The following is a 22,372-nucleotide window of genomic DNA, read 5'->3' as shown; positions in this document are numbered from 1 at the left end:
CAAACTAGTGATTTTTTTTTACTCAAAGTTCAGTTTTCTTTCATATCAATCTTTGACTTGAAAGGGCTTTGACTTGCTGGAACTGAAAGCTGTATGCAGCAGCTTTTTTATGTCACAAATCTTGTGATAATAGTACATGACTAGTATATGAATGATATGGGATGATATAGCTATGGTGTCATTCATATTTTGTGAGTCCTGATTGTAAATTTTTTCTGAAGTACTGGTACTGAAGTCTTCTTTGCATTAATGTTTTCATAGTTCTTTGGATTTTCAAAGTTTCGTCCCTGCAGTGTAAATGCTGTTCTTCCAGAGGGCCTTTCTGTAATTATCACCCTAGCAATGCCAGATGCATTATTCATGCATCTAGGTCAAGAGGGAATAAGAAATAAGATGATAATGATTATATTCTTTATTTTAACAGAGTGAAGAGAGGATTCTTAGAGAGACATTGTATTACCACCTTGGAGAGTCATGGTCGAAGACAATCCAGTTTAAACCATCTCAAAAGGGGCAGAAGAAAGATGCCAAGGTGGAAGGCCATTCACAGCTTAATGTCAGTAAGTATCTCCATCACTTTTTATGCCTCTGCCATGAAGTGTTGCCGGAGGCATTATGTTTTCGGGTTGTCCGTCCTTCCGTCCGTCCGTCCATCCGTCCGTAATCGATTTTGTGGACAGCGTAACTGAACTATCAGCTTTTGGGTGCACATGCTCAAGGTCAAAGGTAAAAAGGTCAAGGTCAAGTGCTCAAAATTTCACTATTTCCCCCATATCTCTGCAATACCTGAAGGTATTTTCTGTAAACTTAGTGTATACATGTATTACCAAATGAAGATTCTCTGGATAGAGTTTTGGGTCATGAGGTCAAAGTTCAAAGGCCGAGTGAAAATTTTAAAATGTCATTTTTTTTTATGCCTCCGCCAACGAAGTGGCCGGAGGCATTATGTTTTCGGGTCGTCCATCCCGTTTTGTTTTTGTCGATATCTCAAGAACCGTGTGGTGGTTTTACATCAAACTTGGTATGAGGGTATATCCTGGGGGGATAATACTTTGTTTGGATTTTAGGGTCACGGGGTCAAAGGTCAAAGGTCACAGATTATTTTGTGAAAAAAAGGTTGAAAATTCATGTTTTTCTCCATATCTCGCAAATGGTTCAAGGTATCTTCATGGAACTTAGTATATATGCTTGTTCCAATGGGCAGTGATTATCTAGGGAAGTTGGGGGTCATGGTTCAAAGGTCAGGGGGTCAAAGGTCAAGGTCAACTCCTTCAAATATCACTACTTTCCTTATATTTATGCAATGCCTGAAGGTTTTGTTTTGTTTTTAACTTGATGTATACATGTATTACCCAATATATATTCTGTGGGAAGTTTCTTGCCAAACGGTCAAAGGTCAAAAGGTCAAAGGTCAAATGAAAGCGCTGAATCGCACTTTTTCCTCCATATCTCAAAAGTAACTCAAGGTGTCATCATGAAACTTACATATTTATGCATGTTCAACCTAACAGTGATTCTCTTTGGAACTGTGAGGTCAAAGGTCAAAGGCCAGGTTTAGATAATGCTATTTTCCCATTTGATACTTAAATTAAACTTTTTCTCAATACCTTGAAAATTACTCAATGCATGAACTTATAAAAGGGTCAAAAGTCAAGTAAAAATCATCAGTTCCCCAAATACCTGCACTCTGACATTTTAATCATTCATCCAATTGAACCTAGTTCTAGGAAAGTGAACATTCAGCACATTTGAGTCAAACCTGTCATTTTAATATTTTGCCAATTGTGTGAAACTGTCATCACACATTGTCAAGACATTGTACTATAGACCTATTAGGAGAACCATGCATTATGGCGGAGGCATATCAGTCGCCGTAGCGATAGTTCTCCATATTTCAGAAGTGGTTCAAGGTATCTTCATGGAACTTAGTACATATGCGTGTACTGACTGGAAGTGATTATCTAGGGGATTTTGGGGGTCATGGGGGTCAAAGGTCAAGATTAACTCCTCAAAATTGTACTTTTTCCCCTCATATTTATACAATGCCAGCAGGATTTTTTCTTGAAACTTAGTGTATACATGTATTACACAATAGAGATTCTCTGGGAGTCTTTTGCCAAGAAGGTCAAATATCAAAATGTCTCAGGTCATGTGAAAGTGGTAAATTTCACTTCTTCCATATCTAGGAAGTGGCTTCAAGGTATCATCATGAAACTTAGTACATATTTATGCATGTTCTGCCCAACAGTGATTTTCTTGGGAATATTAGGGTCATAGGGTCAACGGGCAAGGGTCAAAGGCCAGGTTAAAATGCTAACAATTTGCTATTTAATACTGAAATTATACTTTTTCTCCATCCCTTGAAAATTACTCAATGCATATAAAACTTGTAAAGAGGCAAAAGTCAAGTAAAAATTCCCAAATCTCCAAATATATACTCTCTTAGAAAATGTAGCCATTCATCCAATTAAACTTAGTTCAAGGAAAGCGAACGTTTAACACATTTGGGCAATTCCACGGTAACTAACGTTACACGTAAGGATTTTCATGAGATTGTTTACCTTGTAGTTTTGTGAATGAAAGCACCTTGGGCTTGCAATTAGCATTGATGAATAAGTTCATGAGAATGAAGAAATAGGTGGAAAGTTTTTCTCTCAAACTGCATTTCTTATCACATAGCAAGTGAAAATGTGTCGGTAACTGACGTTACGGAAAAAGGACATGGGAAATTATGGTGTAGATGAAAATGGAAATATCTCATGTCCCTGACTTTTAGCCTTTATGTGTTTAATATGGCAATACACCTAGGTTCTTAGGAACAGGTGTGCAAAATAATGTGCACTTTAGATATTTCCTTTTAGCACCACGCCAATTTCAGTGAAGGCATACCGGTAACTGACGTTACGTAACTGACGTTACGCTTACATTTGCCATAGGGTTTACACATGCAAAATCATGATTGGGAATAGCTATGTGATATTTCATAATTCTGACCATTCAGAATGATTTGGTTGATATGGAGTCATACCTTGGTTTATCAGTCACAAATACACAATGAAATGAAACAGTAGTCCATTTTCTTTGTGTTCTATGAAAACTTAAAGGTAAACATGTCAGTAACTGACGTTACGTAACTGACGTTACACATACTTTGCTGTGGGGTTTACAGAGAACTAATTTATTTAACAGGTTATTATACTGCTGCAATGTACCAGTGACAATCCCAGGCAACTACAGCAACAAATTAAAACAAAATCTAAAGACACAAATAATATTGGGTGGGCCCTTTATAGGGGGCACCCCCCCCCCCCCATGCCATAGCACAGTTGGGCTAAAATAATGTAAATGCACAAGAGGATATTTCTTGACATTTGTCTGAAGATTTAATTTTCATTCAACATTTATGATTACACAGAGCCATTAATAGATTAAGCAGTTCCAAGTATAAATATATTGACGTGGCTAAGGGCTTTTTTGTTTGTTTGTTTGTTTTTTTAATGAACAGGAAAGTTTTTATCTACAAATTGTACATAGAGTGCTCCACCCATAATACCTTGTAGTACTACACAAAACATGGATATTTTTGTGCTTGAAAAAAATATCAAATTATCTTCCAGGTCATGGGGAAAAAAACATGTATCAACTCATAAATATGCATAAATATGTATGAAATCTATTGTGATATATTTCTCCTTCTTTTCTTTATTTTACTCCTGATGATGTCCATCATCAATTGATTTAAATGAAAAGTGTCGCACTTTTAATATTTCTCTGTGAAGAAGGAAAATAAATGCTTTTTTGGTCAAAAGAGCATTATTGTTTTATTCCTAGCTTGAAGTAATTTAACTGTTTTCTTTTCCTTTTCACTGATATATCACGGCTTGCAAATAAATTCCAGATACCAAGAAATTGGACTTTGCAACGAAAGAATACTAAAATCGATATAAAAGACTCTTCCTGTTCATAATTATCATGTGTTGTATTACAAAATGTCCCTGCATGAATAGAATAAAGTAATCAACAAATACACACTGTATGAACAATATTTTTTAAACCCTATAGAATCCTCTCTCACTTTGAGCAACATCAGTGTTAAGTTTCAAACAATAATGAGTACATGCCTTATGTACCATAATACAAGATGAGCCATGTTAACTACACCACACATTTAAGTGCAAGAGAAGAAATATCTGTTTGTGCATTTGTCTTGAGGTAGAAACTTGACTAAGCTTCCTGAAAAAAAAAAAGAAAAATGCCAGCAAAAGCAAAAATTGGTGGAGATTGTTAAACTGTTGCTATACAGCTGTGCAGAAGTTTGGTTTTTTTTTTTTTGTAGAAAATGTGGTTAACAGGGAATCATGTCACTGATTAGGCCTACAAACTTTGGTAGCTTTATCATCCCGTAGGACTGGGAATGTACTAATTTGAGTGCGTATACTGCATGTGGCAAACTAAACTTCCAGATGATTTAACCTTAAACTTGTGCTGAATCAAAAATCGAAAGCTCAAGCCCCCCCCCCCCCCCAAAAAAAAAAAAAAAGAAAAAAAAAAGATAATCATGGTAAATGAATGAATAAATGAATTTAGAAATTTAAAAAAAAAAAAATTTCCATGGACATACCATGGTAATGACATCATTTCCTATGAAAGGGATTCCTGCTCTTTGTTGTAAGTTGACTTCCCAGATGTATTGAAATGGCCAAAAGTCAAAAAATTTGCCTCAGTTATAATTACTGTCATGGTAACTGACGTTACATACTCGTGTATGACGTTTCGGTAACTGACGTTACACATTTTGTAGTGTTCATTTTGACTCTCCAGTATGCCAAGTATCCTTACTTCTGGTATTAAAATAAAGGCATATGGGCATACATTAGAAATCCCAAGTTACATCATACAGCTCACTTCCTTTGATGAATGAACTTAAAAATTCCTTGTTTTTTGGTAACTGACGTTACTTCCATCATTATCAAAGTAATTAACAGTTTTTATCAAATTGTTTAAAGCTACCAGCTTTTTTTTCTATCGTGTGGTAAAAGACTTCTCTGGTAACTGCATACATATGAAAGATTGTTGTTTAGTGTACTAATAAAGTGGATATACAGAGAGTAAGTTATGCGACAATACACTCTTTCTTACCATTGAGTTATAGGCATATTTTGGCAGCCATTTTGAAAATCAAAATGGCCACTTTTATTGAAAAACATAATGATTCTTAAAACTTCAACTCAAGTACTGTCTGAAAATGTATGGTGTTTGAAACAAATATCATTTTGAATTTTTGGCACCTGTGTCCTAGTTACCGTGGAATTGCCCATTTGTGACAGTCATGTCATTTTGATATTTTGCTAATTATGTTAAACTATCGTCACACATTGTCAATACGTACTATAGACCTCTTTAAAAGGAGAATCATGCATTATGGTGGAGGCATACCAGTCGCCATAGCGACATTTCTAGTTTGTAAATATTTCTCTTTCCCATTTATCTATTCATTCATCTTTCTAGCTTCTTATTAATCTGTACCTCTATCCACCTGACAATCAATATTATCTATCCTATACTCCATCTCCCTCTTGCAATGATTGTATTAAAAAAGTGTAAATTGTTGCAGATTTGTCTGTGAAATGCACCCCAGCAATTCAAATGATGTTGCATCTACATGTATGTAGATCTGCCTACTAGTGTTTGTTTGGCCTTGTAGTCATATAAGCCCAAATTGAAGATACACAGTCATAACCACGCCCTCTCTATCACCCTCTGTGTTTTGTCCAGATCTCAACGACAAGTTTGCCAGCACGCTGCAAGCTATGCAGACCACACGTTGCCTCGCACGCAAACTTGAAGGATTCAGTAAGTCCGTGGCTTCCCAAAGCTTTGTTTGCAGTTAATGTACACGATGTTCAAGTTGTCACTCAGCAGAAGAAAAACTGTCTTGGCAGTCATCAAGGTCATGCACATTGACAACTGTTAAAATGGAAAATAATACAATGACCATTCTTGTGCAATAACTAAATAAAAAAGAAATGCCATACTCAGTTGTATCAAGTCTTGCATACTTTGCAAAATAAAACTAACCTAAAGTAAATGCAGTTGCATTTGACAATTATTTTTTTTAATCATTATGCAATTAATTTCAATCATTTGAAAGTCCTATACACTTATTCAATGTTTGTGAAGTAATATTTTCGAAATTGAACTACCTATATGTGATTTATGCCGTAACATACTGGTTGACAAATGGACAGTATTCTGCATTGCAGTATGATATGCATTACATAGACCTTGGGCAAAATATTAAAGCAGGTTATAACCCCTCCTGGAGAGTCTGTTAGAAACAAACAACTAATCAAACAGCAAGATCTAGCTGATCTGGTTCCAAAAGAAACAATGAGAATCAAGAAACACTATGACAGAGGTATTCCAAAGCAAGAAATTGCATATTCCAGTGCACAGATTTTTTTTTTTTTTTTTTTTGAATGCTGCTTTAATGGAAACTAGGGTCTCAAAAGATTTCAGTTGACTGGTTGCAAAATACTACGCTCTCCCAATGCTTCAGAGTAAAGAACACCACTGTGATGAGTTCAGCACTGTTACGTGTAACTGTGGTCTAGGGACACCAGACTGTTTTGGATAGATGAATATAGACCCATTTGTTTGTGTAGTTGTCCCTTTATCAATTTCAAATGTAATCTCTGTATTTTCTGTGTGCAGGTAAGCAGTTCCTTGAGTATGTGATGTTCCCCATTATAAAGAGGCCAGATACTGAAGTCATTGTAGACACCAGCAAACAGGTAAACAGTCTACACTTTCATGTACATGTACCTGACTGAATAAATAAAACATATTTCATGCATCAAAACCAAAAGAATCTGTAGTCTTTATCCTCATACAAAAACTCAGAATCCCATTGTGGGAACATGCCCTCTATATACTCTATATAAAAAAAAATGCCTATGGTCGAAGATGCAAAGATAGTTTAGCAGCTGAAATCTAGAAAGGAAGACAGTGCTAGCATACTAAATGATTTATTATCCACTGAAAGGACTACCTCACAGATAATGGGACATTCTGGAGTGGACACGTGCACACTCGTTAGATGAAAACTTGTTTGCAAACTGTGTGAAATACAAATTATAACAAATGTGCTCATTTTGTGTATTAGACGTAAAGTTGTGAGTGTGACTTACAGTTGTGAGTGGGAGATAATTATCTGTAGTTCTCAAGTGTTTGTGACCATTTGATTTGATTCTGTAACTTACTGTAAAACATGATATATTCGCGGCATGAATTTTTCGCGAATTTGAGCCAACGGCCTTTTTTGCGACATGAAATTTTCGCGAATTGCCACTGGCAGTCAATGCATATAGTGTAGACAAGAACTTTCGCGTGCATTTTAATTTCGCGAATCTTGGCGCTCATGAAATTCACGAAATTAAAATGCACGCGAACATTCCTCGTTTTACAGTACCATGGTATGTCTTCAATCAGTTCCTGCACAAACCTTACTTTCTTCTTTGCAGGGTTACATGATTTTATGTCCTTCCAGCCATTCTGAAATGAAACCGAGACTTGCAATTATTTGCGAGTAGAGTCGTCCAAGTTGTACATGATGGTGGCATGTCTGAGTAGTTCTATGTTGATATTTTTGTTCAGTGAACACAATAGACGCATTACTCACATGACATTTGTTGGAAGTGATAAACGTTGCTTAATATTTGAACTCTGTTTAAGTGCAAAGAGTGAAAAAAGCTGCTCAGCTTCAGCAATGAGATCAGACTGTATTTTCTGTACTCCTTTTAACCGTTATCATCAACTTTATATACATGTGTGTTTGTGCTTTGTGAAGAAGTGTACATGATTATGACTGAAGTCGTAGACTCTGAAGTCGTTCTGATCTTCTCTCTCTCTCTCTCTCTCATTCATTCTTGTTCCTTTTTTCCTCAGAAAACAGAAGTCAGGATAGTGACCATGAAAGGCAAATCCTCCCACCCTGCTCCAGAATCCGTCTACGAGGGCGTGCTCAAGGTTTTGAAGGCTCTCTCCACACCTTTCCTGGGTCACATGGTCAGGCAGGGGGACAGAGAGGAAGAGATGCAAAGCGTCAGCCTCATGAGCATGCTGGGTAAAGGAAAAATGTGTTCCTTTTTTTTTTTTTTTTTTTTTTTTGGGGGGGGGAGGAGTGCGGAATGGCTTCCCAAAGCAGTTTCCCATTTTGATACTTCATGAATATTATTGTTCTCTCAAATGCCTGCTATATCCCTCCTCCCTCACCCCCCCCCCCCCCCGAAAAAAAAAGAAAGACAGATAGAATAATTATGTTTGTACAATATTCACTTTCCTGTGAGCATTTGTTGGGAGTAATTATTCACTGTGCCCTTTCCAAAGTACTACAGGAAAGGGAGATGCCTGTTTCTTTCTTTCTTTCTTTCTTTCTTTCTTTCTTTCTTTCTTTCTTTCTTTCTTTCTTCATGAGTACCATGTCTCCTTTGTAGTTTTGATATTCTACAAGCTTCTCTTCTTGCTCAATTGAACATCATGGAGATCAAAAGCAGAGACAGATGAAGGGAAGTTTTTTTGTTGAACCATTTTGGCTCACTGTAAAAGCGGAAATTTTCGCGTGAGTGATTTTTCATGCTCGGTCAGCTAAGATGAATTTTGTGTGCTTTTAATCCGCCGAATCAGGACATTAAGTACTAATAGAAAATTTGGCATGCAAAAAACATTCATGCGCTGTAATTTTCACTCTCACGTCTGGTTGCATAATATGTGCAAAATTTTCCACACTGCTTAAGTTTCCACTTTAACAGTAGTATGTATATAAAACCATGAACTCTTAATCGTAAGGCCTCTGCTTTCAGATGCTTGCAGCAATGATGATGCCCCTAGGAAAGGCACTTTATTTCCTAGTCATTTGGAGGGGACTTAAAGCTAGTTGGGCCTATGGTAGCTTGCTCATAAGCATGTACTACGTACAATGTAGCTTCCTTGGTGGCCATGTAATGTTGGTCCAGACACACCAATATGCATGTTTCAAGTGTCAAGACAACAAGTTTGCTACAGCTAAAATAGTTCAGATTTACAATTCCTCTACTATTCACCTGTTGTTTTGGCCAATCTAGGCCCATCAGTGTATAGCAAGATGTAAATAACACTTTTTCTTCCTCCACCCTCCCATAGGTTCTCTCATCTGGCCAACGATGTCAGAAGCCATCATCAAAGATTGCTTAACTCCGTCCATCCCAGCCACAAATAAACAGGTATTCATCCTGAATTGCATTCCAAGCCCTCATCCTCATCATACAATCATGATGTCTTGTCTTTTGTACTAGCCATTTGTTGTCTGCTGAGAAAGACCTCAGAATTGAATCTCTATAAAGAAAATTTCTTCATCTTTCAAGAATAACATACAGTCACATTCTGTTTTCAGTATATTATTGTCCTCTCAAATCTTTCCTGCCCAGCTCATTTCTAAATGCATTCCTCTTGTTTTCTGCCATTACAGCTGGATGAATACAAAGACATCTTTCAAGCAACTCAAAAGTTTGAGCAGTCTTTGCAAGAACTAGGTAAGCTGAAGTGTTTTGACAGATACAGAGAGTTGGGTGGGGGGAGGGTTGGGAAGACATGTGAAGAAGGAAAAAAGAATACAGAGTTTCATAGGATTGTAAGTATTATCAGAAAATTATGTCAAATATATCATATGTTGCATGAACTTTTCTCTCTCTCTTTAAAAAAAAAAAATATCTCAGGCAATGAGTAGTGATGACATCTGAGGTTATGTAACAGATTGTGATTAAATGCCTTTGCTGCATTTCTCTATTTTTATTAAGTTTAGTCACTGGGTGAGAATTTTCAGATTGAAGTAGACATCAATGGGCAATCAGTACTAGAGTGCATTACATTTACCAGCCTTACCTAAATGGTCCCCTATCCACTTTTACATGTGAAATAGGTAGTGTCCATTTTTGTTTTTGATGATTTAAATATTAAACTGGAATGTTTGTTTGTTTGTTTTATTTTGTTTTGTTTTTTGTTTTTGTTTTTGTTTTGTTTTTTCATGAGACAAACTGTTACAAATGTAGGCTTCCTTAGAGCATAGCAATTTGATCACTTCTCAGTTTTTGGAATCCCATTGTGAGGAGATATTTTTAATATGGTTTTCAAACCATTCCTTACCAAGATGACAGTCTCTTTTATCTTGCTACAACTTTCTGCTAGCAGAACCCAACAAGTATTGCAGTATTCTCTTTATAGCAAAAGGGTGTATATGCAGATAACCATACAAATCCCTTCACTTGCCAGCTCTGTATATGGAAAAAAGGGTGTAGCTAGAGATACACCTATTTGCCATCAAATTTACCCCCAAAATGTAAAGATGACTCAGGATGTCCCCTGTCATCTGAGAAACAAAAGCTCACACATCTGAGAGTTGGCCTGTGAAGACCTCCCCCTCCCCCTCCCCCTCGGTCGTGTTTTGGCAAAAAGGTGTATGTCTGCCGTTTTACAGACTGCGACTACAAAGCCGAGAAAATCGACTTTAAAGTTTTGGCAGTTTCCTTGACCGTAGAAGCCATCTAAACTGTGCAGCGCTCAGGGATTTAATTCCAGGATTTAGTATACACTTCAAATTTCATTTCCAGATAATTTTCTTGCATCAAACTGTAAAAAATACTTCAGAATTAGCACTTTTAGAGACATACACCTTTTTTGCCAAACCACATTTACAGGGACTGCAACCCATGCTATTTTTGCAAAAAGGTGTATCTTCACATACACTGTGAGAAATCGTGCATTTAAGTTGGCAAAAAGGTGTATGTATAGAGGTACACCTCTTTGCCAAATCAAAATCAGGAAAACTGATAAAATGATACAGAGATAGCCCCAAATATCTCAGAAACAAAGGCTCAATGACTTACGAAAGTTGGTCACATGAAAATTTCGGCATCGAAAATCCCCCAAATGGTAAAAACCAAAACCATGATATTTTTCAGGCAAACACCTTTTTGCCAAATCACAACCGGTGTCGTATTTTGGCAAAAAGGTGTATGTCTGCCGTTTTACAGCGACTACAAAGCCGAGAAAATCAACTTTAAAGTTTTGGCAGTGTCCTTGACCGTAGAAGCCATCTAAACTGTGCAGCGCTCAGGGATTTAATTCCAGGATTTAGTATACACTTCAAATTTCATTTTCTGATAATTTTCTTGCTTCAAACTTTAAAAAATACTTCAGAATTAGCACTTTTAGAGACATACACCTTTTTGCCAAACCACGTTTACAGGGACTGCAACCCATGCTATTTTGGCAAAAAGGTGTATCGTCACATACACCGTGAGAAATCGTGCATATAAGTTGGCAAAAAGGTGTATGTATAGAGATACACCTTTTTGCCAAATCAAAAGCAGGAAAACTGATAAAATGATACAGAGATAGCCCCAAATATCTCGGAAACAAAGGCTTAATGACTTATGAAAGTTGGTCACATGAAAATTTCGGCATCGAAAACCCCCCAAATGGTAAAAACCAAAAACATGATATTTTTCAGACATACACCTTTTTGCCAAATCACGACTGCCCTTCTCCCATAGAAAAATCTATAACAACCACATTTATACAGCCTTTTGCCATAGTGCCGTTGATCATTTGCAGCTACCACAGCCAAACTTCTGACTGCTGAGTGATTGCTGCAGTGCTGCTGAAGTGGTATGACTGTACTTTACTCTGGATTGTAGTACCAGTAGTTGTCAAGTACTTCTTGGAGTCATCCCCACTCAAAGCTTGTAAAGGTCAAATTTGTATTCAAACAAAAATTTGTGGTTTTGATCGATGTCCAGTGATTACCTGACATGCTGAAGGCATAAAACCCAACTCTGAGAGGATCGCTGATGAGTTATGTAGTGTCAGAGGTTCTTTCAATATAAAGGGACCGTCTCTTGAACTCTGTATTTGCGTGTAGTTTGATTGTATGTGTGTTTGTTTTCACCTTCAGGATTCATACCAGATCAAGGAAATCCACTCACAGACTTCGGCAAGAATGTCAACATCCACTTCGCTAATAAACGGGTATTGACCCATTGTTGCTCTTTCCTCTTTTCTATTATTGAGAAAGAAAGAAAAAAAGAAGAAGTTCTTGCATCCTATATCACAGTATATTGTGACTGTTTAAATTGTCTCGCCACTACTGGAGTTAGTGCATCACTTATGTAGTGTAATATCAAAATCATATGCAATGCCTGTACATGTACATTTCTAGTTGAAAATAAATGCATACTTGTGAGCTCATATTTTGAAATTGATTGGGATGTTGTAAGTTTTTCAGCCAATGAATAACTATATTTTCATGATTTTATTAATTCATGTACAAATGTAAGCCAGATCACAAAAAGCACAGGCTTGGTGAAGTTTCTTTACCTATGCCTTGATACTATGGCAGTATTTTGCATAGCATAATCACCCCAGTTGTGGTCATTTAACCCTAAAAAGACTGGGGGGGGGGGGCCTAAAAGGGTCCCCCCCCCTCGACATTTCGTGCAATTACTCAGCAACATGCAATGCTCTCGGCGCGATGCTCTATGACTTTTTTCTTTCGAGTTTCCCGCACATTTTGACACCAAATTTGTGACGCCCGGGGGTACGGTATTGAAGTTACATAACTTTTTGTACATGCACCTGAGACCGAAAATGGCTCAAAAATGTGATTTTGTGTACAAAGTCAATACAAATTGAGTTTTATCACATGGTTCATATAAATATGCTTATTTTTACTCTCAATGGCTAAAATCAATTTGTTTTAGTAGTATTATGCTTCAAAAAGGGTCTGCCACAAATTTTGCTGAAAAAAACAACAAAAACAAAAGGTCGAAAAAAACAGAGAAATACATGCAGTGCAGTTAGGGTTAAAAGTCCCTGGTCTCCTGTAACAACAGTCATGTGATGTATATATTAATCCCCAATTGACTCACACTGTTCTCTGTCTTGTCTTCCTCTGCTAGTGCCAAGAGTTGCTGGTTGAAGCCAGGAGACTGCTGCAGCAGGAGCTTCACAACATGGTGGAGGTTGGGCAGACGAAGCCAGCGGCAGAGGAGGCGGTATGATTCTCACTTTCTTCTACTTCTTCTACTGGGTCCCAAAGAAGTCACAATTCAATCAGCAAGCTGGGTGTTGCAACTGATTGGCAGTTTTATTATTGAATAATTGCCATGATAAAAATTATGGCTGTACATACTCGAATGGCTATTACTCAAACCATCAAATTGCTATTACTCAAGATCATGGTATAATCGGCATGTGCTTATGTCAATAAAGGGCAATTTCTCAATCAGTTGCGTTATAAAAGATTTATCATTAACTTTATGAAGCTAGATGTTCTTTGCTGATGAAATAATGATATTTATCAGTTTTTTCAAGGTGACAGTCAGTTTGTTCAAATGCAAAAATGTTTTTGTTTGTGCATTGTGTGTGATGGTTTTGGCTTAACCCTATTCTAACTGGGCTATTTGAGACTAAGTTTTTACTGTGGGGGGGTCAATTTGACCCCCCCTTCAGATCTCGGCCGCCGATCGCGCGATCGCCGCGAAATTTTGCCTGAAGATAGAGCTGGATGTCAACTACAAGATTACATGGTCATATAATGGAAAAATATTGCCCTTCTATTTTTAATGAATTAATTATGCAAATTTGTGCATGAAATCATATTTTCACCTATAACTCCATTAAAAAGACTGGAGGATTGCTAAATTTTTGTGTCAGAATTCCTCAAGACACATCAAACAATTTTTGTTTAAGAAAATAGCACAATCGAAATCAATTTCTTTTGTTTTTTATTGCTTTGTTAATTTCTTATGTATTTTATTGTTTTTTCGATCTTTTGTTTTCTATTGTTTTTTTGCCAAAATTTGTTGCAGGCACTTTTTCAGGCTTATCTAAACTAGAATTGATTAATTTCACTTGTTAAAAGTTGAAATAATCTAATTTATATCAATTTAACCAAAAAACACAATTTGCATTGGATTTCACACATTATCATGAATTTTAGCTGTTTTTTAGTTGACATGCATATGCAAAACATTACGTAACTTCAAAACGGTGTACCCGGACGTCGCAAATTTGGTCTCAAAATATGCGGGAGACTTCAATGAAAAAAGTTGTGAAACAACGCGTTGCGAAATCGTGGCGCGAAACGTCGAGGGGGGGTCAATTTGACCCCCCCCCCCCCCCCCAGTTAGAATAGGGTTAAGTGCTAATCCTAGTCATAATGGGAGTAGAGATTTTTCCAGTTTAAAAATTGCCTCGAAATTATGAAAATTTCTTTTCTATTTTATCATTTTGCCTAATGAGAATTATTATGTACATGTATGTTATACTTCTGCATGTATGAAATTTCCTGGTGCATTTTTAACAAAATATAGTCATGTTATGCATCCATATGCAGGGCTCCCCCGATGAGAAGAACCCCCTCGGCCCTGGCATAGCTGCCTTCCCACGATGTTCCATCAGTCAGAGTGTCCAGAGACTGGTCAACCTGTGCTATGAGACACTGCATGAGGCCTCGTCCAGCAAGGAACTCTGGTAGGTGACCAATGGACTCTTGTCCACTGTATGGATACACAAGCCTTCCAACCATTCCTATTCCATATACAAGATATTCTCACTTCTTCTTTTTTTTCAAAGGAAGGATCTTCATTCAACCTTGTATTTTATATTTTTGTGAGCACTGCTAGTAGTGATTTATAGGATATGGGTAAAAATCCATATGCATGCAATATCTTAGCAACTCTCGTCTATTCCAGTATTTTGAATTTCAGTGTTGGGAGATACGGGGTCAGTTTTATACAGTGACAGATGTGATGTTGAAGAACTCCTTTAACATCCTGATTTTGTCTTTTGTATGTTCTCCTATCGCCCCCTGCAGAGATGTTTCTTCAGCAACCAGATAATCAATTCCTGTATGCATGTGTCGTTTTCACGCTGACTGCATCATCAGATTATGATTCGGTCTCTGTTTTTGTGTCTCATTCCAGTTTCCAGTTATTCTACACTGTCAGGAACATGTTGGAGCTCTTCTGTGAGGCAGTCCCTCACTATCACAAAGGCAGCTTGGTGAGTAGTCCATGTAGGCAGACTAATAGACACACACACACACATATATATACAGATATTGTACATACATGCATACATACATACATACATACATACGCTGTACATACACTCACACATATACCCAAGGTTTGTGTGAACCAAAGCTATGTCCAGAATTTAGATTGTTGAACTCTCAAGGTTCTGTTGTTTTCATACTTCCAAAATTTGTAGTTAAAATAATGTGGCATACTGCATGCAGCATATTCTGCAAAATACCACAACACTTGGTATGTACAACAAACAAAAAGGAATAAACACAGAAGAGAGAGGGGAATGGTCTTGCAAAAATGTGAGTATTGCTTTATAGGGGGGTTGTGGTACGTATGTATCAGAGTGTTTAATAGTTCAAAGCAAGACAATTTACCACTTACTTTTAACTCCCTAGTTTTCTTAGAATGACCCATTTGATTGTAATTCAGATGTAGAACAGAATATTTCTCTATTATGAATCAGCATTGTGTCGAAACAAGTTTGCATCGTTGAAGCATGATTATGATATCATCGTCAGCTTTTAACTCAATATCTTAGAGTAAATTGCAAAGATACTTCCCACCCTTACGCCTTAATTTGTTCACCAATTGGCAAGTATTCCAGAGTAACTGTTTCTGTCCCGAGCAGATGTCTAAAAATTGACTGTCAGTGAATAGAGATTACCTAATCCCCAAATCTCTATTTTGTCACCATGGTCTCTCTTTTAGTCTGAGACATATTGCTACACCTGCATGGGCTTGCTAATCTACCATCAGGTAATGTTTTGATGGGTTACTGAATGATGTTAAAGGGATGGTATAGTATTGGTAAAGAAGAGAATTGGGCTCTTGTCTTTGTGCGAGATACCAAGAAACCACCTATGAAATAGTACAGAACATGCCGTTTTAAGAGGCATTCAAAGTTTATTTGATGAATATTGGTTGTGGAGTAGCTGAGACGTCCAAAAAACAGAGTAAAACAAAGCAACCGTAATAAAAGGTAATCCCTTTAAAACAGCTTGGCAGGTCAAGCTATGTGCCTGGGCACCCTAAAGGGTTAATCTCCACCCATCCATCTTGCTCGTTCCACCCTTCCACAGTCTCAGCTACCCCAGGTGGCCGGCCTCCATCACAATAACTGTATGTACATCAGCCACCATCTCCTCACTCTGGGACACCGCTACCGACACACCTTCCCATCCCCTCTCTCAGACGGTGCATCAACCTTCGTGGATCTGGTACCCGTCTTCAGACAGGAGGCAGTATCACACTTCCTTGCCCAAATGGTATGTCCTCTGATATTTCAGTTTCTCTTTTTTCTCTCTCTCTCACTCTCTCTTTATCTACTGTATCAATCTTTATATGCCTATCTATGATTTATCCATGTAAGTACCAGCAGCTAAAATGTAAATTCATCAATTTGTGTGGCTTACTGTCTATTTTTCTTTCATTACTTCTCTTTCCTTTTCCTTTTCACTATCCATTTATCTGTCCATCTACCTGCTTATCTATCTATCTATTTGTCTATCTGTCTGATACAGATACTGAAATCGAAATGGATCTGTCCATAAACCACACAAAACAATTCTGGTTGTATGAATTAAAAAACACACATTGCCGTGATAGCAGACGTACATTGTAATCAAGCTTTGCTGCCTTGTCTTTCTTGCAGAGGTCACAGCGAGATCTCTTACTGGAGTCCTTGTCGGGAGCTGGTGGTTTTGCGAGAGTAGCGGAGAGTGAAAATGTGACCTCTTCAAACCAGGCCATCAAACAGGTATGGGGATGATGCCAGACACAGGATGTGTGCTGAGCAAAGAGAAGAGTAGTGGGAATGAAGGGTGTAGTCAATGATACTGTCTGCATCACGTTGTGTGTTGTTTATACGTATTTTAGGCATTTTTTTTTTTTTTTTGAAGTTTAGGGCATGCAGAGCTGTTAATGTGGCTGGCATTAACACTTCTGAAAGGATTTTAACCAGAGAAAAGTAGATATATATGAGTTTAATAGCAATTGTGCATGTAGGAACAGGTATATATTCATATGATGTGTATTTCATCAAGAGTGAGAATTACTAGATTCTGAAATCATACTGATTTTGTGGTGAGGTGAATGAGGTATAACAACATTCGATCAACTTGCTTTATACAAAGTTTGTGGGAAGCAGTGCCAGTGTTGAGAGCTATAAGCTCCTTGTGATCTACCATCTCATAGATAGAGCCAGAAATGGCTCATTCTGTTTTGATGAAAGGAAATCGTTAATGATCTTGGATGTGCTGTCTCACAGATAAAGGATCACAGGGCAAGGTGAATTGAGCATGTGATCGACATTAAGCAGATATGAAAAAGTGGATTTATTGAGAAAGATAAAATCTGTTTCCTCAAAATGAGTGACCTGCAGTAAGACAACAGGAAGTATGCAACATTCATGCAGTGATTCTGATTGAAGGAAGTTGCAATGACTTTATCGAATAGCACATATTGAGAAATTCATCGGCATCTATAGGACGAAAATGTTTGAGTACTGTTTGTTGTTAAGAAGCTACAGGTATCAATACATTAATGCCCTAAATTTATGAATCAATGAAGATGCAATGACTTCATCAATCAATGCATTTTGCTGTGGATGTGAAAAAGCAAAGCAAAACAAAAGATATACACCACAAACAGGTAATCACCCGTCATAATGTGAATACAGACACCAAGGGTATTGTCATTTGGCATATTTCATAATCCATGATAGGTTCTGCATCGTCTGAATCATCTCAAGGCAGTGTGGGGTGAGGTGCTCCCAGCAAGTGTCTACACCAAAACCATGGCAACGCTTATCAACACAGTCCTGATGCATATAGTAGAGCAGATTTGTGTTTTAGAGGTAAGCCAAAACGCAATGCCAAAACTTTTGTAGTTTGCAAGTTTGGAAGCATTGAACATGTAGGGCGCAATTGATTTAATTGATATTTTCAAATTAGACTGTTTTGTATAGTTGAGAGATACACCAGAAGTATAGAAAATAGATAAGTCAAAAGGTAACTTTCTGAAGTATGTTTTTTTTTTTTTGTACATGTTGGGAAAAAGGACACCCACTCTGTGTTTCCTTAGGACTTTGCTAAGCATCCTCCAAAGTACTATAAGAGGAACCTGGAGATTGATGAGTGAATCAATGAATTGTACCTGGAAGTATATCTAAGATGTGTTATGGTAGTGGATTAAACAGAATAAACTATTAGCTTTAGTAGAGCTGGTCCTTGGCCTATGATTCCAAGCTACCACGGAAACAATCTTTATCCTCCACATGCTGTTTTAGTGTACCAAGTATCTGAATTGTTTTCAAGAGTCAAAAGTTTTACTATCAAACTTTACCCACATTCATCCTCTTTACCACTTTCCATCTCTTCTCTCTCATCCTCTTCATTCTTCATCCCTCCTCCTTTATCTCTCCTTTTCCCCACCCCCTCGTCTCCCTCCCTTCATCACTCTTCCCTTCTCCATCCTGTTCCTCACCCCTTATCGTTCCTCCTTCTCCCTCTTCCTTCTACCATCATCCCTCCCCTTTTTCCTCATCCCTTTTTCCTCCTCCCTTCCCCTCTCTTCCTCTCCTCCTCCTTCATATTCCTCCTCTCCCTTCCCATCACTCTTCCCTTCTCCTTCCTGCCGTCTCTCATCTGTCCTTCTCTCATCCCTCCTTCTCTCATTCCCTCATTCATTCTTCCTTCCACCCTCAGGACATATCGGCAGATGATGCCTTCCAATTGCACCTCATCCTTGTCAAACTCAAGGATGGAACACCAGACCTCCTCACACCAACTGGATCTCAGGTAATAGTCAACACTCTGTGATTTGTTTCTCTTGGTCAGTAGTCATTTCGGGGTCATCGTGGAGAGAGGTGGCATTGGCAGAAGTTGGCAGCAAACACGTTTGAGATAAATGTGTTGGAAATATTATCAAAATTTTTGGCTCACCTTTCAGCAAGACTGAAGAATAGGAAATGTGACGTGATGAGGTGTAAGTCATTAACCCTAAAAGGGCGGGGGGTTTGAATCAACGAAATTTTTTGACCGCGCCATTCGCTGACTTTTTACTTTCAAGTTTCGCGCCCGTCCTTTTATACATGCCTGTCAGACCAAAAATGGCTCAAAAACTTGATTTTGTGTATAAAGTCTATGCAAATGGAGTTTTCTCACCTTATTCATAAAGATATGATTATTTTCACTTCCATAGGCTGAAATCAATTAATTTCAGCATGATTATGCTAGAAATAGGTTCTGTCATAAATTTTGCAACAAAAAAAAGTAAAACAAAAGGTCAAAAAACAAAGAAATACATTAGAAATTCATAAAACAATAAAATACATAAGAAATTGATTTTGATACCAGATTTTTTTTTCAAGCACATTGTTAGGAATGCTACAAAGAATGTTATTAACCTAACCAAAAAATAGGATTCTAGGAGCTTTACTTTCTGATTTAGAGCAAAATGTATGATTTTATGCGTATATTAGCATAATTAATTGATGTAATGAAAATTTCCATTTCTTTTTGTACAGTTTGGTAGATTACGTCGCAGGTAATGCATGTGCCAATTTTCATGGCGATTGCGCAATCGACGGCCGAGATCTGGGGGGGTGGGGGGTTGAATCAACCCTCCCCCGGCCACAGAACACCTCAAAAAGCCCGGCCTGGTTAAGGTTAAAGAATGATATTTTCACTTGTTGAAATCAGACATCTCAATTGAAATTACTTGCCAGTTTGCTCCAATGGGCCACTGTGCCTTTCACTGACATGTTCTATCTACTATTATTGCTGCATGAACTTGTCCTTAAGAATAGAACACTTTGTTGTTGCCATAGGAACCAGTGACAGTGGAAGTGGTGGTGAAGGAGTGGACTGCCTTCACAGAGCTTCTCTTCATCCTGGAGGCTAGCATGCAGGCTATAGTGGACAGATGGGCAGATGGCAAGGTATGAGATAATTCACCTGACATTATTGCAACAACTTTCACACTACTGTCTGTCCCCCAAAACAAAATTATAATGGGACCTTCCACAATGATCACTTTAAAAGTAGAGAATCAGTCCAAATAGAATTACAGGGTATGAAACTATATCTCGTAGCCCACGTCGTACAGTAAACCCCATTCGATTTGCTTTACTGGTCAAAGAGAAATGAGGAATGTTGTAGAGCGTGCCAGGAATCTCTTCCCTCCAAGTTCTGTCTACTGTGTTTACACATTAATATGCAATTCCAAGAGCATCCAAGTGCTAAATTTGGAAGAATCAGACTGATGACATGCTTTACAACAATCCACATTACTATGTAACCGTTTAACCAAACTTAATGGGGTTTCTGCAAAATTGTTAGATTTAAGACCCTAAGGTAGCATTTGCACAGTTTAATGATTTTGGGTGTTATTAATGCAAAAATTCAATTGTAATTTTTGGGGACATACTATAGATATGCGACATTGATTATGGGAAGAAACTGTATTACTGTAAAACGAGAAATTTTCGCGTGCATTTTAATTTCGCGAATTTCGCGAGCGCCAAAATTCGCGAAATTAAAATGCACGCGAAAGTTTTTGTCTACACTACATGCATTGAACACCAGTGGCAATTCACGAAAATTTCATGCCACGAAAAGGGCTGTCAGCTCCAATTCGCGAAAATTTCATGCCGCGAATATATCATGTTTTACAGTATATCCATTAATTGTCAATTGTTTTTAAACTGAGGCTTTGTTACATATTGGTTATTCTTGCTATTGAAAGAATTTCCAATATTTTTCTTATGTTTGTCTAGACTCATGGCTCACATAGATACTGGGTACAAGTAAATGCAAATGTAGCAGTTGAAATCAGTTTAGCCCATTGAGAACAAGCGGATTCTGCTATTACAAGTTTCCCATGGACACCTGCCTGAGTATACTCATGGACTAGTCTTCAATGGATTAATGAGTGTATTTTCTTGTGTGTATTTGAAGGGCATAATCTTTGAAAGAGATATCGAAACAATTGCAAGTGCATAGTTTGAGAGAGCATGAGGAGAGATGGGCTTTTGAATGAGAAGTTTGATAACATGCAGAAACATCTGTACGGCTCTGCACAATCAAGTGAGATAGTCAGTACTTGTTTAAGATTGATCTTTGTAATGTTATTTTAAGTTATTTTCATCAGGTTCTCTGTTCGTCTGTTGTTTCAGGGTCCTCTAGCACTCGTCTTCCCTGCCACTACCGTCAAGAGCCTCATCAGGGCCCTGTTCCAGAACACAGACAGGAGAGCCAATGCACTCAGCAAGATCAAGCAAACATAACACAGGCAGACAGGGATGGGACTAAGGGAAGCCTCCCAAGATGACATTTTTCTTTCTCTCTCTCATTTTCTTTTCATCTGACCTTTTGGCAAGCCTCCATCACATCTCAGCAGATGAAATAATTTTTGGATTTTTGTAAGTGTGTAAGGACAAACACCAACCCAAAGATTCTCACCACAATGCCGTGATGTAAAAGATATCCAACCATTTTTGTTGTAATCTCCACTGTGTCATACTGGTTCAATAGTAGCATGGAGTTAAAGTGAACAAGAGATTGTGTATAAAAGAATATAGCTCAAAGAAGCAGGTCTTTAATAACCATTCAGTCATGTAATGTCTTACTTAGAATATCTCTTATCATATTAAAAGTTAGTTACAGCAAATGATGTGTTCAGGTTTTTTGTTGTTTTTTTTAATTCTTTCATTAACTCTTTATGTGCCATGTTCGCGCGTCCCACTCAATCGACGACGTGCCAACTTCGCATATTCTGCTCAAATGCACTAATCCGCTTAAACCGATCGATAAATCGCCTAATCCCGCGGTACAATCAAAGCATTTCTCGCGCTTTTGTTCCTTTTACATACAGCTTGCATTCTATGTGGTGATTGACTATCAAACGGTGTTCCAAACTAAATTTGCGTGTAAATTCTTAGTTTCTCTCACGGTTTCATGTGCAAAAGTCATGCCTTTACAGTAATGTAGCAACTGGTCATTAAGAAAATAAATAGAAATAGATTTGTCATACAATTTATATCAAAGCAAAGCTTGGCATTCCTCTTCAACTTTGCTCACTATTATGACCAGCTTAACAGAAATTTGTAGAAGTTATATAGATTGGAAAAACAGAAGTCTTTCTCAAAGCATGATTACCTTCGTGTCGCAGAATAACGTGGCACATAGGGGGTTTCCACCATGGCACATAAAGAGTTAACTAGTTCCAAGTATACTTGGGTAGCT

General features: G+C 37.7%; 1 protein-coding gene across 1 annotated transcript in view; it reads left to right on the top strand.

The window, feature by feature from the left end:
* The window catches only part of LOC139720754 (centromere/kinetochore protein zw10 homolog), a 32,137-nt gene extending 10,428 nt beyond the window's left edge, over positions 1 to 21,709 (top strand). Inside the window, exons 6-21 of the mRNA XM_071632106.1 lie at positions 425 to 560; positions 5,776 to 5,853; positions 6,715 to 6,794; positions 7,948 to 8,125; positions 9,181 to 9,260; positions 9,506 to 9,569; positions 11,990 to 12,063; positions 12,993 to 13,088; positions 14,432 to 14,568; positions 15,021 to 15,099; positions 16,208 to 16,393; positions 16,780 to 16,884; positions 17,851 to 17,982; positions 18,833 to 18,925; positions 19,957 to 20,067; positions 21,304 to 21,709. Of these exons, the coding sequence (XP_071488207.1) occupies positions 425 to 560; positions 5,776 to 5,853; positions 6,715 to 6,794; positions 7,948 to 8,125; positions 9,181 to 9,260; positions 9,506 to 9,569; positions 11,990 to 12,063; positions 12,993 to 13,088; positions 14,432 to 14,568; positions 15,021 to 15,099; positions 16,208 to 16,393; positions 16,780 to 16,884; positions 17,851 to 17,982; positions 18,833 to 18,925; positions 19,957 to 20,067; positions 21,304 to 21,414 (1,740 nt within the window). The 3' untranslated portion in view covers positions 21,415 to 21,709. The remainder of the gene's footprint in view (positions 1 to 424; positions 561 to 5,775; positions 5,854 to 6,714; positions 6,795 to 7,947; positions 8,126 to 9,180; positions 9,261 to 9,505; positions 9,570 to 11,989; positions 12,064 to 12,992; positions 13,089 to 14,431; positions 14,569 to 15,020; positions 15,100 to 16,207; positions 16,394 to 16,779; positions 16,885 to 17,850; positions 17,983 to 18,832; positions 18,926 to 19,956; positions 20,068 to 21,303) is intronic.
* Positions 21,710 to 22,372: the final 663 nt, after the last annotated feature.

This window comes from Diadema antillarum, unplaced genomic scaffold (assembly GCF_040938485.1).
Source record: "Diadema antillarum isolate AM-2024a unplaced genomic scaffold, OU_Dant_1.0 scf00000133, whole genome shotgun sequence".
Classification (NCBI taxonomy): domain Eukaryota; kingdom Metazoa; phylum Echinodermata; class Echinoidea; order Diadematoida; family Diadematidae; genus Diadema; species Diadema antillarum.
The sequence above is the reverse complement of the archived record's forward strand: the minus strand, read 5'-3'. Positions and strand labels throughout refer to the sequence as shown.